The sequence below is a fragment of the Salvelinus namaycush genome, chromosome 4, assembly GCF_016432855.1.
Source record: "Salvelinus namaycush isolate Seneca chromosome 4, SaNama_1.0, whole genome shotgun sequence".
Lineage (NCBI taxonomy): Eukaryota > Metazoa > Chordata > Actinopteri > Salmoniformes > Salmonidae > Salvelinus > Salvelinus namaycush.
The window spans coordinates 22,879,523-22,896,376 of NC_052310.1; the positions used below are offsets into that span (position 1 = coordinate 22,879,523).

The window sequence follows — 16,854 nt, forward strand, 5'->3', positions numbered from 1 at the left end:
ATGACAATGGACCTCAGGATCTTGTCACGGTATCTCTGTGCAAATTGCTATCGATAAAATGCAATTGTGTTGGTTGTCCATAGCTTATGCCTCCCCATACTATAACGCCACCGCTAGCATGGGGCACTCTGTTCACAACGTTTACATTAGCAAACCACTCACCCACACGACGCCATAGACGTGGTATGCGGTTGTGAAGCCGGTTGGACATACTGCCAAATTCTCTGAAATGAAGTTGGAGGCGGCTGGTTTATGGTAGAGAAATAAACATTACATTTTCTGGCAACAGCTCTGGTGGACATTCTGTAACGGCTTTCCTCCTCCTCTTCATCCGAAGAGGAGGAGCAGGGATTGAACCAAACTGCAGCGTTGTGTGATGACATATTATTTATTTAAACAAGACACAAAACGAACTATACTTGATTAACTACAAAACAACAAACGACGTAGACGCACCTGAACATAAGAACTTACGTATAACGAAGAACGCATGAAAACAGGAATAGACTACATAAACCGAACAAACGAACAAACAAAACCGAAACAGTCCCATGTGGCGTAACATAACACAGACACAGGAGACAACCACCCACAACAAACAGTGTGAAAACACCTACCTTAATATGACTCTCAATCAGAGGAAATGAAAACCACCTGCCTCTAATTGAGAGCCATATCAGGTCACCCTTAAACCAACATAGAAACAGAAAACATAGACTGCCCACCCAAACTCACGTCCTGACCAACTAACACATACAAAACTAACAGAAAACAGGTCAGGAACGTGACACATTCCTGCAGTCAGCATGCCAATTGCACGCTCCCTCAAAACTTGAGACATCTGTGGCATTGTGTTGTGTTACAAAACTGCACGTTTTAGAGAGGCATTTTATTGTGCCCAGCACAAGCTGCACCTGTGTCATTTATTTATTTAACCTTTATTTAACCAGGTAGGCCAGTTGAGAACAAGTTCTCATTTACAACTGCGACCTGGCTAAAAAAAAGCAAAGCAGTGCGACACAAACAACAACACAGAGTTAGACATGGAATAAACAAACGTACAGTCAATAACACAATAGAAAAATCCATATACAGTGTGTGCAAATGAGGTAAGATGAGGGAGGTGAGGCAATAAATAGACCATAGTGGAAAAATAATTACAATTTAGCAATTAAACACTGGAGTGATAGATGTGCAGAAGATGAATGTGCAAGTAGAGATACTGGGGTGCAAAGGAGAAAAAATAAATAAAAATAAATAACAATATGGGGGATGAGGTAGTTGGGTGGGCTTTTTACAGATGGGCTATGTACAGGTGCTGTGATCTGTAAGCTGCTCTGACAGCTGATGCTTAAAGTTAGTGAGGGAGAAATGCGTCTCCCGCTTCAGTGATTTTTGCAATTCGTTCCAGTCATTGGCAACAGAGAACTGGAAGGAAAGGCGGCCAAACGAGGAATTGGCTTTGGGGGTGATCAGTGAAATATACCTGCTGGAGCGCGTGCTACGGGTGGGTGCTGCTATGGTGACCAGTGAGCTGAGATAAGGCGGGGCTTTACCTAGCAAAGACTTATAGATGACCTGGAGCCAGTGGGTTTGGCGACGAGTATGAAGCGAGGGCCAGCCAACGAGAGCATACAGGTCGCAGTGGTGGGTAGTATATGGGGCTTTGGTGACAAAACGGATGGCACTGTGATAGACTGCATCCAATTTGTTGAGTAGAGTGTTGGAGGCTATTTTGTAAATGACATCGTGGAAGTCAAGGATCGGTAGCATAGTCAGTTTTACGAAGGTATGTTTGGCAGCATGAGTGAAGGAGGCTTTGTTGCGAAATAGGAAGCTGATTCTAGATTTAATTTTGGATTGGAGATGCTTAATGTGAGTCTGGAAGGAGAGTTTACAGTCTAACCAGTCACCTAGGGATTTGTAGTTGTCCACATTTTCTAAATCAGAATAGTCCAGAGTGGTGATGTTAGACGGGCGGGCAGGTGCGGGCAGCGATCGGTTGAAGTTTTACTTGTATTTAAGAGCAATTGGAGGCCACGGAAGGAGAGTTGTATGGCATTGAAGCTCGTTTGGAAGTTAGTTAACACAGTGACCAAAGAAGGGCCAGAAGTATACATTATGGTGTCATCTGCGTAGAGGTGGATCAGAGAATCACCAGCAGCAAGAGCGACGTCATTGATGTATACAGAGAAGAAAGTCGGCATGAGAATGGAACCCTGTGGCACCCCCATAGAGACTACCAGAGGTCTGGACAACAGGCCCTCCGATTTGACACACTGAACTCTGTCTGAGATGTAGTTGGTGAACCAGGCGAGGCAGTCATTTGAGAAATAAGGCTGTTGAGTCTGCCAATAAGAATGTGGTGATTGACAGAATCGAAAGCCTTGACCAGGTCGATGAATACGGCTGCACAGTAATGTCTTTTATCGATGGTGGTTATGATATCGTTTAGGACCTTGAGTGTGGCTGAGGTGCACCCATGACCAGCTCTGAAACCAGATTGCATAGCGGAGAAGGTACGGTGGGATACGAAATGGTCAGTGATCTGTTTGTTAACTTGGCTTTCAAAGACCTTAGAAAAGCAGGGCAGGATAGATATAGGTCTGTAGCAGTTGTGGTCTAGAGTGTCTCCCCCTTTAAAGAGGGGGATGACCGCGGCAGCTTTCCAATCTTTGGGGATCTCAGACGATACGAAAGAGACGTTGAACAGGCTAGTGATAGGGGTTGCAACAATTGCGGCGGATAATTTTAGAAAGAGAGGGTCCAGATTGTCTAGCCCAGCTGATTTGTAGGGGTCCAGATTTTGCAGCTCTTTCAGAACATCAGCTATCTGAATTTGGGTGAAGGAGAAATGGGAGAGGCTTGGACAAGTTGCTGTGGGGGGTGCAGAGCTGTTGACCTGGGTAGGGGTAGCCAGGTGGAAAGCATGGCCATCCGTAGAAAAATGCTTATTTAAATTCTCAATTATCGTGGATTTATCGGTGGTGACAGTGTTTCCTAGCCTCAGTACAGTGAGCAACTTGGAGGAGGTGCTCCTATTCTCCATGGACTTTACAGTGTCCCAGAACGTTTTGGAGTTTGTGCTACAGGATGGAAATTTCTGTTTGAAATTTCCTAACAGCCTGTGTATATTGGTTCCTAACTTCCCTGAAAAGTTGCTATTCGATGCTAATGCAGTACGCCACAGGATGTTTTTGTGCTGGTCAAGGGCAGTCAGGCCTGGAGTGAACCAAGGGCTATATCTGTTCCTGGTTCAACATTTTTTTTAATGGGGCATGCTTGTTTAAGATGGTGAGGAAAGCACTTTTAAAGAATAACCAGGCATCCTCTACTGACGGAATGAGGTCAATATCCTTCCAGGATACCCGGGCCAGGTTGATTATAAAGGCCTGCTTGTTGAAGAATTTTAGGGAGCGTTTGATAGTGATGAGGGGTGGTTGTTTGACCACGGACCCATTCAGGACGCAGGCAATGAGGCAGTGATTGCTGAGATCCTGGTTGAAGACAGCAGAGGTGTATTTAGAGGGGAGGTTGGTCAGGATGATATCTATGAGGGGGCCCGTGTTTACGGATTTGGGGTTGTACCTGGTAGGTTCCATGATAATTTGGGTGAGATTGAGGGCATTTAGCTTAGATTGTAGGAAGGCTGGGGTGTTAAGCATATCCCAGTTTAGGTTACCTAATAGCACAAACTCTGAAGATAAATGGGGGGCAATTAATTCACGTATGGTGTCCAGGGCACAGCTGGGGGCTGAGGGGGGTCTGTAACAAGCGGCAACAGTGAGAGACTTATTTCTGGAAAGGTGAATTTTTAAAAGGGCACAGACCTGGATAGCATGACAGAACTCTGCAGGCTGCCTCTGCAGTGGATTGTAACTCCACCCCCTTTGGTAGTTCTATCTTGGAGGAAAATATTGTAGTTGGGGATGGAAATTTCAGAATTTTTGGTGGCCTTCCTAAGCCAGGCTTTAGACACGGCTAGGACATCAGGGTTGGCGGAGTGTGCTAAAGCAGTGAAAAAAATAAACTTAGGGAGGAGGCTTCTGATGTTAACATGTATGTAACCAAGGCTTTTACGCTTACAGAAGTCAACAAATGATAGTGCCTGGGGAATAGGAGTGGAACTAGGGGCTGCAGGGCCTGGGTTAACCTCTACATCACCAGAGGAACAGAGGAGGAGTAGGATAAGGGTACGGCTAAAGGCTATAAAAACTGGTCGTCTAGTGAGTTGGGGACAGAGAATAAAAGGAGCAGATTTCTGGGCGTGGTAGAATAGATTCAAGGCATAATGTACAGACAAGGGTATGGTAGGATGTGAGTACAGTGGAGGTAAACTAATTAACTAGTATAATTAGTATAATGAAGAGTCTATTGCGTATGAGGACAACTCCTGAAATCAAGATGCAGGGTTTTACAGACAGCTGCTATTGAATGGGGGCCGTTCTCCCATAGTAAGGTATGCATGCTTGCTGCTCTGATATTCACTTTGCCTCTTGAAATGAACCACAGTACATCATAATATACAGTCAGACTGAGAGTTCAGTTGTGCGCTATCCTTGGCTTTCTTGTCACATGTACTGTATGTATTCCCCCGATTTGCTTGCCAAAGTCTAAATATGTCTCTGAAAGCAGTAGGCATCTCAATTTACCTCCATGTTGATTGGCTTAATGAATATCATAAGCATTCTAGTGCCTAATGACTTGTGTCCAGCCTTGTGTCCAGCCGAAAATAAAAGTCTGTTCCAAGAAATGTACTGGACCAAATGGTTCATTCATAGAGGGGGGGGGGGGGTGATTTGGCCTGGTGTGACAAACTGTTGTTTGAAAATTCCTTTGTGTTTCTGCATTTTAAGGAGAAACTCTGTGATGTAGAGCGGTCTTATTCTCGAATTTCTTATTGAGTTCATAGAATTCCATAAACCCCAGAGAAAATGTATGTAATTGTAAGGCGTTGAATGTATTGTAGGACATTATTTGTGGTAGTTCATCAATGTGAACCATTACAGACCACTTTACTCAGTAATAATTAACATTCATTACAACCATTGCAATTGATGGAGTAATGAAAACTTGGATCAATTCATACCTATACTGAGATAATTTCTGTTCTACTTCCCCTGTCAGAGGACATTTTCCACACCTCTGTTCTCTCCTGGGATTAGCACCATGGTGCTATGACCCTGACAGGCCATTTTGTGGTTTATTTTATTTTATTTTTATTTAACTAGGCAAGTCAGTTAAGAACAAATTATTATTTACAATGACGGCCTATCAAAAGGCAAAAGACCTCCTGTGGGGACGTGGTAACAGGCAACATAAACTTTATTAGACAACATTAAATTCTATAGCTTTTGCAACACTTAGCTTCATTTAGTTCCCCAGACAATTGGGGAAACAATATAAGCAATAAATACATACACACAATTCACACATTAATAGCATTACAAGTTTGACACATACTGTATGTCGTTCACATCTTCAAGCACAGGTAAAAGCACAGCCTTTACTTTGCTTTGGCATAGTGCCACTGACTTCATGACGTGTCAAAGTGCACTTTGACATTTCCACAAACAAACAAAGTATGAACTCCAAAAAACACTGACAGTAACACACACACACACGCACACACACACACACACATAATTTGAGATGTTTGTTGTTGAGATCTTATAGGCAGCTTAATTTCATGTACTGTTATGTACACAGAGAAAGACTCATGTTGCGTCACCTACCAGACACTTTTACAACAAACCTTTTTGCTTGGGCAGAATTATCTGTGCTATGTCTCCAGTATCCAGGTGAGGCATACTGTCCTTACTTGGTCAGATTTTTCTGTTATAAATCCGTTTATGACATTTCATTTGTTTGAGTATAGTCTGGCTTGTCTGTTTCCCATAAAAGGATAAAAAACTTCACAACAGTCAGTCAAAAGCAGGTCTTACTGGCCAATCAAATCAATCTGAAAGAGATCCAAGATCTGGAGGATGATGATTTCAATCCCAAACCCCATAGACTTTCACAGTCAGGCAGACCCACACAGTTCTCAATAAAGGAATATAGGTCTTATAGGCAATAGGCATTTCCTTTTGTGTGATACACCAACACTGCTGTTAGATTCTACCGCTGGATGTCTTCTCCTCAATCCAGCATGTTGGGTTGGGTGGTAAATAAAGCACCAAGAACAACAAAGGACTTTGATAAGATGTTTTTTTCTGTCTGTGTCTTTTCTTCTCCCTCAGATCCTGTTGACAGTGTTTATTTTCTCAGAGTTCTGGAAGGAGCTGATGTCCCAATGGCGGAAGGTGCTGTTCTTGAAGCTGGCCCGGCTCTTGGTGATGCGGTAGATCTTCCTCAGCACGGCCCGGCGCAGCAGGATGTAGACCCAGGGGTCCAGGATCTGGTTCCAGGAGGCCAGCCGGACGCCCATCACCATCAACCTCCTGTATGTGTCCTGGTCACTGCCTATGGAACCGCTGTAGGACCGTGTGACTGACATCAGGCCAAAGATCTGCAAGGAACACAGATACCTAGGTTAGTTTTACAGTGGTTGTGCAGGATATAGATATGATCAGCTGGTGTATATATATTTGCATCAATCTGCATACACTGCTAGTAATTTATCTACATTACCTAACACTGTAGAATGCCACATATTAACAAAAAAAATCATAAATGGAGCAGTCAAAATGCATCTTCACAACGTCTTCCTATGAATAGTTTTACTGATGTTAGAAATCACAGGCTCTAAAATCAAAATTGTAGCCTGATAAATTTTATTTACAATTTTTATAACAATTGGCCACAGCTTATTAAGAGATTTTAAACACAAACAATGCCTCTAATGGTTCTCACATCTCCCCAACAGTAAAAATGAATGCTAAGCTGTTCCTATTTAGTTCACACATCAGTAATTATACTTGGGCCCAACTTTTGTGCAATATTGTGCAAATCAACAGGTCAACTACTGACATTAATGGGAAGAACCGAGAGCTCTCTATGGTCAGGGCATGACAGTACCCCCCCCCCCCCAAAGGTGCGGACTCCAGCCGCAAAACCTGAAACCAAATGGGGAGGGTAGGGGGGGTGACTAGTGTCGGTGGCGGCTCCGGTACGGGTCGTAGCCCCCGCCCCGACCACGGATCCGGCCATGGAGCTGGGTTGGACGCCGCGCCCAGACTGGGCACCGGCGCAGAGGAGAGCTCCGGCCATGGAGCTGGGTTGGCCGCCGTGCCTGGACTGGGCACCGGCGCAGAGGAAGGCTCCTGCCATGGAGCGGGACTGGACACCGTGCCTGGACTGGGCATCGGGGCAGGTTGCACCGGACTGATGACACCCACTTCAGGGCGGGTGCGGGGAGCCGGCACAGAACGTACCGGGCTGGGGAGGCGCACTGGAGGCCTGGTGCGTGGAGCCGGCACAGGTGGCACTGGACTGGTGACACGCACTTCAGGGCGAGTGCGGGGAGCCGGCACAGGACGTACCGGGCTGGGGAGGCGCACTGGAGGCCAGATGTGTGGAGCCGGCACAGGTTTCACCAGACTGCTGACAGGCTCTTCAGGTCGAATGTGGTGCAGAACACACCTGACCAACATCTCTCTCCTCTCTCTCCCCCAACTTCTCCATCGCCCCCCTGACGGTCTCTGGCTCTTCCCTCTGCTCAGCCGCCAGCTGCATGTGCCCCCCCCAAAAGAATCTTGGGGTTTCTGTGGCAGCGGACTGAAGACACACTCTTCATGGCGAGTGCGAGGAACCGGCACAGGACATACCGGGCTGGGGAGGCGCAGTAGTGGCCTGGTGCGTGGAGCCGGCACAGATGGCACTGGACTGATGACATGCTCTTCAGCAAGCCTGCGCTGAAGCATACTCCTCGCCTCCACCTCTCTCCGGTATCCCTCATTGAATTCTTCGACCGTCTGCCATTCAGGCTCTTGCACTCTCCGCTGCTCCGCCGACCACCCCTCGTGCCTCCCCCCCCCAAAAAAATCTTGGGGTTTCTGTGGCCGCGGTCCCCGGCGTCGTCGCTGTCCTTCCACAGCGGGAGGATGTGGTCTCACATCCTCCCATGATTTCCTCCCATGTCCAAAACTCCTTAACCTCCATAACACGCTGCTTGGTCCTGCGTTGGTGGGATATTCTGTCACGATCGTTATGAATGAAGGACCAAGGCGCAGCGTGTGTTGGGTTCCACATTTTTATTACCGTGAAACTAGAACAAAAACAATAAACATATAACGAACGTGAAGAACAACGCGCACATCAGCACTCAACAAAACAATATCCCACAAAGCAGGTGGGAGAAAGGGCTTCCTAAATATGATCCCCAATTAGAGGCAACGATTACCAGCTGCCTCTAATTGGGAACCATACAAACCAGCAACATAGAAAATAAATGACTAGAACACCCCCCTAGTCACGCTCTGACCTAACCACCATAGAGAACCGAGGGCTCTCTATGCTCAGGGCGTGACAAACATTCTCAATGTCACCCAATCTGAAATAGGGTGATGCCCAGCAAGGGCAGTGTTATTCAAGCCTTTCATAATGGCATCCCCTTAAATAATTTATAATTTATTCCATCTAGTCAATGCAAGGGCCCACCATGACTATTCATTTATACCCTTGGTGCAGTGCACCATGTCTATCCATCTGTTTTAGGTGCAGTATTCTGAATCATAGTGTTTATGACTGGGAACTGGAAAGTGTCTATTTCAGAAGGTGTACAAAAAGAGGATGAAATATTACTGGATTGTTAGCAGAGATTTTCTATATTATTTCACGCCTTTTGTTTATGGGGAAGAATATCTTGGAGATTTACTGAGAGGATGAATTACCTTTGTTAGCTGAGCATTTTTACAATATTATTTTATGCTTTTACCACCCTGCATCTCACTACTGGCTTGTCTCTCAAGCTTCCAATTGGCTCATTCACTCCCCCTCTTCTCCCCTGTCACTTTTCTCCAGGTCGTTGCTATAAATCAGAATGTGTTCTCACTCAACTTACCTGGTAAAATAAGGGTTCAATTGAAAAATAAATAAATAATTATAGGTCAGAATATCTTGGATATTTATATTCCTCCGAGCAACAAGCAATTATGAACATTACTATTATTTATAAGGATTACATGAAGATTGGATGTACAACATTCTTATTTGATGGTAAACCACCATTGCACTTTCACACAGCCTGAGAATGGGATGCATGAACATTCAGAAGAGCATGTCATTCCTATCACAGGTCATTGGTAGGTGATGACTCGGATCATTTCAGGTTATTGAGCTCTAACTCTCTTTTCCATAGTTGAAGTCAAATCCATTTCAGTATCTCAGTGAATGAAGATTAAGGGCTCTATTCAATCTGTATCGCTGAAGTGCAATAGAAGTGTAAATGAAACTGGCATGAAAAATTACTACAGTTTACTATAGAATTCTATAGTAAACTGTAGTATACTGTAGAACACTACAGGGACGCACGGTAGTATCCCTCAATCATGTGTAGTACTTACTATAGAATGTTGTAGTATACTGTAGAATACTACAGTTAATATTACAGTATGATCCGCAAAAGAACATTGTAGTAAATACTACAGTAATGTCCGCAAAAACACTACAGTCCGCACAAACACAAACCTGTTTTACTATAGTAAAGACGACAGTATTTAATTTGCATATACCCTGCCCATTCCCCTCCCCAATCCCAATTTGTGCCACCCATAAGTGAGAAACCTACATGCCAAGTATAGAAGATATTATGTTCCCTACAGGTAATAGAACATTGCAGAAGTGCTGAATTATCTGTTAAGATTTCAGGCTGGCTGATTTACCAACAGGTTATGGAAATTGTGCTCATTTAGTAGGTTTCATGAAGGAGAAAGCCTCTATCTCTATGTCAAAGATAATAAAACAAAAAGTGCTACAGTGAAGTCTGCAAAAACACTACAGTGAATACTATAGTATTTAAACCAGGGCTCGCCAACCCAGCTCCTGGAGAGCGACACTCCCGTAGGTTTTCACTCCAACACCAGTTGTAACTAACCTGATTCAGTTTATCAACCAGCTACTTATTAGAATCAGGTGCGCTAGATTGGGATTGGAGCAAAAACCTACAGGAAGGCAGCTTTCCAGGAACAGTGTTGGAGAGCCCTGATTTATATCATAGTATACTAGTCTTTTTTCATGTGGGATTTTCCGATTGAGCAGACATGTGAAGCGTTTACCGTGAATGCAGTAGCCGCTAACGTGGGAGCATTGCCTTTCAATCATGCTGTAGCGCTGAATTTCAATGTTAATTATTGAAAAGAAACCTTAATTCCCGAATGGAACACAATAAAGACAGTTTTGACCCCTACCCTGATTCATGCAGAATTGTGTTTCAGTGAACTGAACTTTTCCAACTCACCAGCAGGGGGCTCCAGCAGATGCAAGAAGTGATCATAATGCCCACCAGCTGGGCCACCATCTCAATGTCATGGGACTTGGCTGAGCGACGGTAGCAGGTTTTACACTTCTTACGCAGTCTGGCAAGCACCAGCGTGACCCCACTGATGGTATTACACACTAGGGCCACAGTCAGAGAGGCCAGGCCCAGTCCAGAGAACAGCATTACAAAGGCCACGTCCGTCTCCTGAGTCTCTCCCAGGACCCTGATGAAGCACCAGGTCCAAGGGTACTGGTAGGTGTAGGCCCCCAGCCTGAAGAAGGGCAGGAGGGCCACAAACAGAGCCAGCAGCCAGATGAGAGCCAGTGCCATCTTGGTGCGAGCCGTGGTGACCAGTGAGGCATGGAGCAGGGGCTGTGTGACACCCAGGCAGCGCTCAGCAGCCATGGCACAGCCCAGGAACAATGGGCACAAGCCGAAGAACACCATGCTACCTCCTAGGAACTGGCAGGGGGCATCGGTGGCAGCGCGAGCTAAGGGCCCAGTCGCAGCCCCAGCTGAGTACAGCCTCAAAACCAGGGCACCGGGGATGACGTGGCCGGCAAAGTCTGTGGCCACCAGGGAGCTGGCGAAGAGCAGGAAGGTGGCCTTGGAGCGGCGGCGCAGGCGGGCGTAAGCTTTTGCCAGGATGACCAGGGCCACGATGTTGGACAGGATGCCCAGGGTCATAGAGAGGCCAGCTGCCGTGGGGTTACTGGGCCTCTCTGTGGTGATGTTTGCCCTCCAGGCCATGGCCGGCACCCTCTCCACCCCCCAGGTCTGGTTGGGGAGGAGATGGGGGGCAGCCAGGCCTGAGGAGTTGTAGTGCTGCATGGCCAACATCACTGGCCTCTGGGAGTCATCGGGGTCCTCAGAGTGGGAGGGCACTGAAAATAGGAAAGGTGTTATGATTAATATACTGACCGGTTGACCAGGAAGAACTCCTAACCTCACTAATATAAAGAACTACCATAACCAAACTTGCGAAGTAACCAATAGCCTACGATACAGAATAAATACCAATTTTACTGGTGAAATGAAAACTCATTCAGTATTCAGTTATTACCTAACAACAATAAATCTTATCCTACATTATGCAAGGATTTTTTTCCGTCATAAACCAGGTTTCCATCCAACCTTATTATGCGAGAAAAGTACGGTGCATTCAGAAAATATTCAGACCCCTTGACTTTTTCCACATTTTGTTACGTTTTAGCCTTATTCTAAAATGGATTAAATACAACATTTTCCTCATCAATCTATACACAATATCCCATAATGACAAAGTGATTTTTGTTAACTTCTTAAAAACAAAAACAGAAATACCTTATTTACATAAGTATTCAGACCCTTTGCTATGAGACTCAAATTGAGCTCAGGTGCACCCTGTTTCCATTGATTTCTACAACTTGATTGGAGTCCACCTGTGGTAAATTCAATTGAATGGACATGATTTGGAAAGGCACACACCTGTCTATGTAAGGTCACACAGTTGACAGTGCATGTCAGAGCAAAAACCAAGCCATGAGGTCGAAGGAATTGTCCGTAGAGCTCCGAGACAGGATTGTGTCGAGGCACAGATCTGGGGAAGGGTACCAAAAAATGTCTGTAGCATTGAAGGTCCCCAAGAACACAGTGGCCTCCATCATTCTAAAATGGAAGAAGCTTGGAACTAGAGCTGGCTGCCTAGTCAAACTGAGCAATAGAGGGAGAAGAGCCTTGGTCAGGGAGGTGACCAAGAACTCTATCGTCACTCTGACGCTCCAGAGTTCCTCTGTGGAGATGGGAGAACCTTCCAGAAGGACAACCATCTCTGCAACTCTCCACCAATCAGGCCTTAATGGTAGAGTGGCCAGACGGAAGTCACTAGTGTCAAAAGGCACCTATAGACTCTCAGACCATGAGAAACAAGATTCTCTGGTCTGATGAAACCAAGATTGAACTCTTTGGCCTGAATACCAAGCATCTGGAGGAAACCTGGCACCAGCCCTACGGTGAAGCACAGTGGTGGCAGTATCATGATATGGGGATGTTTTTCAGTTGAAGGGACTGGGAGACTAGTCTGGATCAAGGTAAAGATAAACGGAGCAAAATACAGAGAGATCCTTGATGAAAACCTGCTCCAGAGCGCTCAGGACCTCAAGACTGGGGTGAAGGTTCACCTTCCAGCAGGACAACGACCCTAAGCACACAGCTAAGACAACGCAGGAGTGGCTTCGGGACAGGTCTCTGAATGTCCTTGAGGGTCTTAATACTTATGTAAATGTAATATTTCCCTTTTTTAAAATAAATTTGCAGCAATTTCTAAAACCCTGTTTTTGTTTTGTCTCTATGGGGTATCGTGTGTAGATTTAGGAGGGGGGGAAACTATTTAATCTATTTTAGAATAAGACTGTAAAGAAACAAAATGTGAAAAAAGTCAAGGGGTCTGTCTGAATACTTTCCAAATGCACTGTATATGTTGGATAAAAAATATCATGACAGGCCTGATGGCTTAAAATGTGTCTTAAAATGTCCAAATGTGGACAAAACAAAATAAACTAGATAAATTGGTAACTTTTTCAGTTGGTAAATATAATGATATAATAACCATCATATCGAAATCAATTTGGGAGTCACGCGATGATATGGTGTGATGTCTTGCCACTAGGAATCGGGAAAGCATGCAGTTTATTAGGCTACAGATGATGAACTTCACAGGGTGGTGAAAGTGGAAGGGGATGAGCTTGATGTTCCTTTCCAATAAATATCGATAGTCTTATTCTGGTGACATGATGATCGTGCTTGGCTATCGTTTGCCAAATACAAATAATCTCGCTCTTTTGTCCATAATAATCTCATCATGTAAATAGCCTACCGGCACTTTATCTGCAAACTGTTGGCTAGAGCGCACTTGCCAAGACCAGAGTGCACATTCGCTATATAACTCAACATTTTTTGTGACATCCATCAGTAGAGTTGAACATGCGAAGGAAACACATTTAACTTGTATTTTGTGTTCGGTACATGGGAATGTAACCGCAAAAGTTATTTTTATGTGCACTTCTTCATCACAGACAGCCTTTCATCCGCAGAAAGTAAATTTCATGGACACACATCTCTTGTGGGAAAATGTGCATATGCAGATTTTAGAATATTCGCATGAAAATCGGTTGCCTATTGGATGGAACCCTAGTAGCTACCACTCTGCTACCACTGGCATTGGCTCGTTCGCGCCAAAAGAGTGCAGGGCACATATTGAGCTATACAATGAGATTATTATCGACAAAAGAGCGAGATTATTTGTATTTGTCAAACGGCAGACAAGCATCGATCATCATGTCACCAGAATAAGACCCTGGATATTTATTGGAAAGGAGCATCAAGCTCATCACCTTGCACCTTCACCACCCTGTGAAGTTCATCATCATTTATTTAACGTGTAGCCTAATAAACTGTATGCTTTCCGGAGTCGGACCACACAATTGTCATCATTATGCTACTGCCTATGGGTCTGCTATCATGATAGGGCACCTTTCACAGAACGTCAAGACTTGACGGAGCACCTTTCATAAGAACTGTCTTGACTTGTCCTACATTCTCAGGTTGCAGAGTACCATGAGGGAGAAGCTGTTTGGCCTTTGTCTACAATAGCCTATTTCAAGAACAGTAACCAGGTTTCCATCTAACCTTTTTATGACAGTTAGCATACAGTTCATTAGGCTACACATGGAATTAATTATGATGAACTTCACACGGTGAAAGTGCACGGTGATGAGCTTGATGCTCCTTTCCAATAAATATCTTATTTTGGTGACATGATCATGATGCTTGGCTGCCATTTGACAAATAAAAATAATCTTGCTCTTCTCCATAAATAATTGCATCATGTAGGTAGTCCAGCCGGACTGTAGGCCTTTCTGTGAGCTGTTCGCTAGAGCACACATACCAAGACAAGAGTGGGCACATTCGCTATATTTTGGGGGGGACGAACCACTAGTAGAGTTGAAAATGCGATGGAAACCCATTTAGCTTGTATTTTTTATTCGGGTACATGGGAGTTTAACCGCAAAAATTGTTTTAATGTGCACTATGTCATCACGCACAGCCTTTTTCCCCAACAAATGAATTTGATGGAACACATATCTGGTGGGAAAATGCGCATAGGCTATTGTTTTTATTCGTATTTAAGAATATTCTGTTGCCAATTGACGGGCATTCAATGGAAACCTAGCAAGTGTCCTTTAAATAGCCTATTGTAGATAAATGCCAAACAGTTTCCCCCTCATGGTACTCTGCAACCTGAGAATGTAGGACAAGTCAAGACAGTTCTTGTGAAAGGTGCTCCTTCAAGTCTTGACCGTGTCTGATAGTGACACAGCACACGTTCTGTGAAAGGTGCTATATCATGATAGCAGACCCATAGGCGTAGTCCCTATGCAGTAGCTACACGATGCCAATCAAATCACGTTTTTCCTTCTTCTTCACACCCTTCAATACAGAATAACAGAACAGAGTCACAATACTTCTTCCAAAATGAGGTATACATAAAATCCTATACTGTGCCTAGTCTGTATAATGTGTTTTCTCATGAGTTACTCAGAATCGATCTAGCAATGGCGATTTGTAGCAGAAAGACCATACCATTGTTCATGAGAAACACACACACACAAAGGGAATGCACCTGCCTTGCCAAACATGACATAGACTTCTACAGTTTTGTAGGGTGCATTTGCAGTCCTTGTTCCGTTGACTTTTCTAATCTAAAACAAAAATGTCTAACAAAGGGTGCGTTTGTAAATTCACTCTGTCTATCTACTCCGATTTCAGAGCACTCTCGTCTGAGTGTGCCAGAGCACAGAATAACTGATTAATTTACGAACGTGCAACATCCGTTGAATATGACCGGTGTTAGGGAACGTCGGCAAAAAAAAGTTGTTAAATTGTTGCAAGCAGCACAGTTACAGTCACTAACGCTCTAGATAACACGAAAACAGCCTAATCGACTCTGCTAGGGCGAGTAAAATGGTCAGAGTGAGGTGTTCTCTAATTTTTGTCTGGAAGTAGCAAGCAAGCTAGCCAACTTTAGCCAGTTAGCTTTGGTGCTTGACTGCTGTCGTGAGGTCAGAACGCTCGGATCAACCCTACTCCTCGGCCAGAGCGTCCAGTGTACGCTCTGAACACTCCGTGAGCGAACCCTCTGAATTTATGAACAGACAATCAGATAACACTCTGAATTTACGAACGACACATAGCCACTCTGACACACTGGAGGCAATTTACGAACGCACCCAAAGACATTGATGAATGAGAGAGTTGAAAACAATTGCAGGTTTAAAATCGAAATGAAATCATACTAATTCAGCCCAATACATGTGCACTCATTATTGGTAAACCAAAAAGCATGTATGGTTCTTCTAAACAGCCTTATTAAGATGAACAGTGTATGTAACGACTAACTACATGGAGTGTAACGTTTGACCAGGCAAACAATTATTTCCCCCTACTTTTACCCATTTTGTAAAATAAATACTAATAATTGATCATTGTAAATTTCCTGAATGATTTATGTTCTATTCAATTAATTTGCCATGTCCAAATTAAAAGGGATCTGTGTGCATTGTCAAAACGGTTATTATTTATGTTCATAGCTAGTTCGGCAGCATAGGCTACAAGAAGAGCATTAATGGTGTGAAATAAGTAATAATGATATTACCTGACCAAACAGTGAATCCATAGAAACAAATGAAGATGTATTCCTTTTGTTTTCAGATGTTAAATAATTTCACTGTGAACCATGAAATTCAAAAGTTCCTTAAACTCAGAGATTCATCCACGAGAATGTTACTTATTATCAACAATGGTTCACCTGAGCTGATAGTGAAGTCATGTATTCGGAGGAGTGACTCATTCTCTCCTAAAGAAAATAAAACGAGCAACCGCATGAGAAGTCCGTCACCAAGATCAAGACCCAGTCTCCAAAAGGTTGCACAGCCAACCTTTATAGACTTGAACCGCGTCGACGCAGCCCCGGGGCGTCTTGAGTCCGCGAGAGGAATGCATGTATCCTTATTACAGCAGTTCAGTGAAAGGGAACTGGGAGTGCTACCCAATAACTTAGTGGAAACTAATTAGATATTCTATTAATGCAGCCATTTTATTTAACAACCAACTTTACACGTTGACATGTAACTATAACATCCTATGATCAAGTAATGTAGCCTAATGTGAAAGTACAGTATCTTACAGTGTCAAACAAAACATCTGGCAGGAGTTTGACAAATGTTTTGTTATAACAGCGTTATTAATGGGCAATTCCGCCACTTTTCAACCTTATATTCATAATCTCCAGCACCAAACCAGTGTCTACATATGTGAAAACAGGGGTTTCTATGATTTGTGGTTAAAAAGATAGGAAGAAAAGTCTTTAAAAATGCTTCTCTGTGACAACACAGGGT

The 16,854-nt window shown here is 44.1% G+C and overlaps 1 protein-coding gene across 1 annotated transcript; it reads right to left on the minus strand.

Annotated features, from left to right (window-relative positions):
* Positions 1-6,238: 6,238 nt before the first annotated feature.
* On the minus strand, positions 6,239-16,459 carry LOC120045788 (prostaglandin E2 receptor EP1 subtype-like). Its single transcript, XM_038990719.1, has 3 exons — positions 16,396-16,459; positions 10,400-11,304; positions 6,239-6,511 (listed from the first exon to the last, which is right to left on the minus strand). Exons 1-3 carry the CDS (start codon positions 16,457-16,459, stop codon positions 6,239-6,241), a joined length of 1,242 nt encoding a protein of 413 aa, XP_038846647.1.
* Between the last annotated feature and the right edge of the window lie 395 nt (positions 16,460-16,854).

Excerpts from the sequence above, each read along its gene's own strand:
- LOC120045788 (XM_038990719.1), bottom strand. The coding sequence starts at position 16,459 with ATGCATTCCTCTCGCGGACTCAAGACGCCCCGGGGCTGCGTCGACGCG. Across the intron at positions 11,305-16,395 it reads CGCGGTTCAAGTCTATAAAG|TGCCCTCCCACTCTGAGGAC; the intron begins GTTGGCTGTGCA and ends TCCTATTTTCAG. Across the intron at positions 6,512-10,399 it reads TCTGCTGGAGCCCCCTGCTG|ATCTTTGGCCTGATGTCAGT; the intron begins GTGAGTTGGAAA and ends TGTTCCTTGCAG.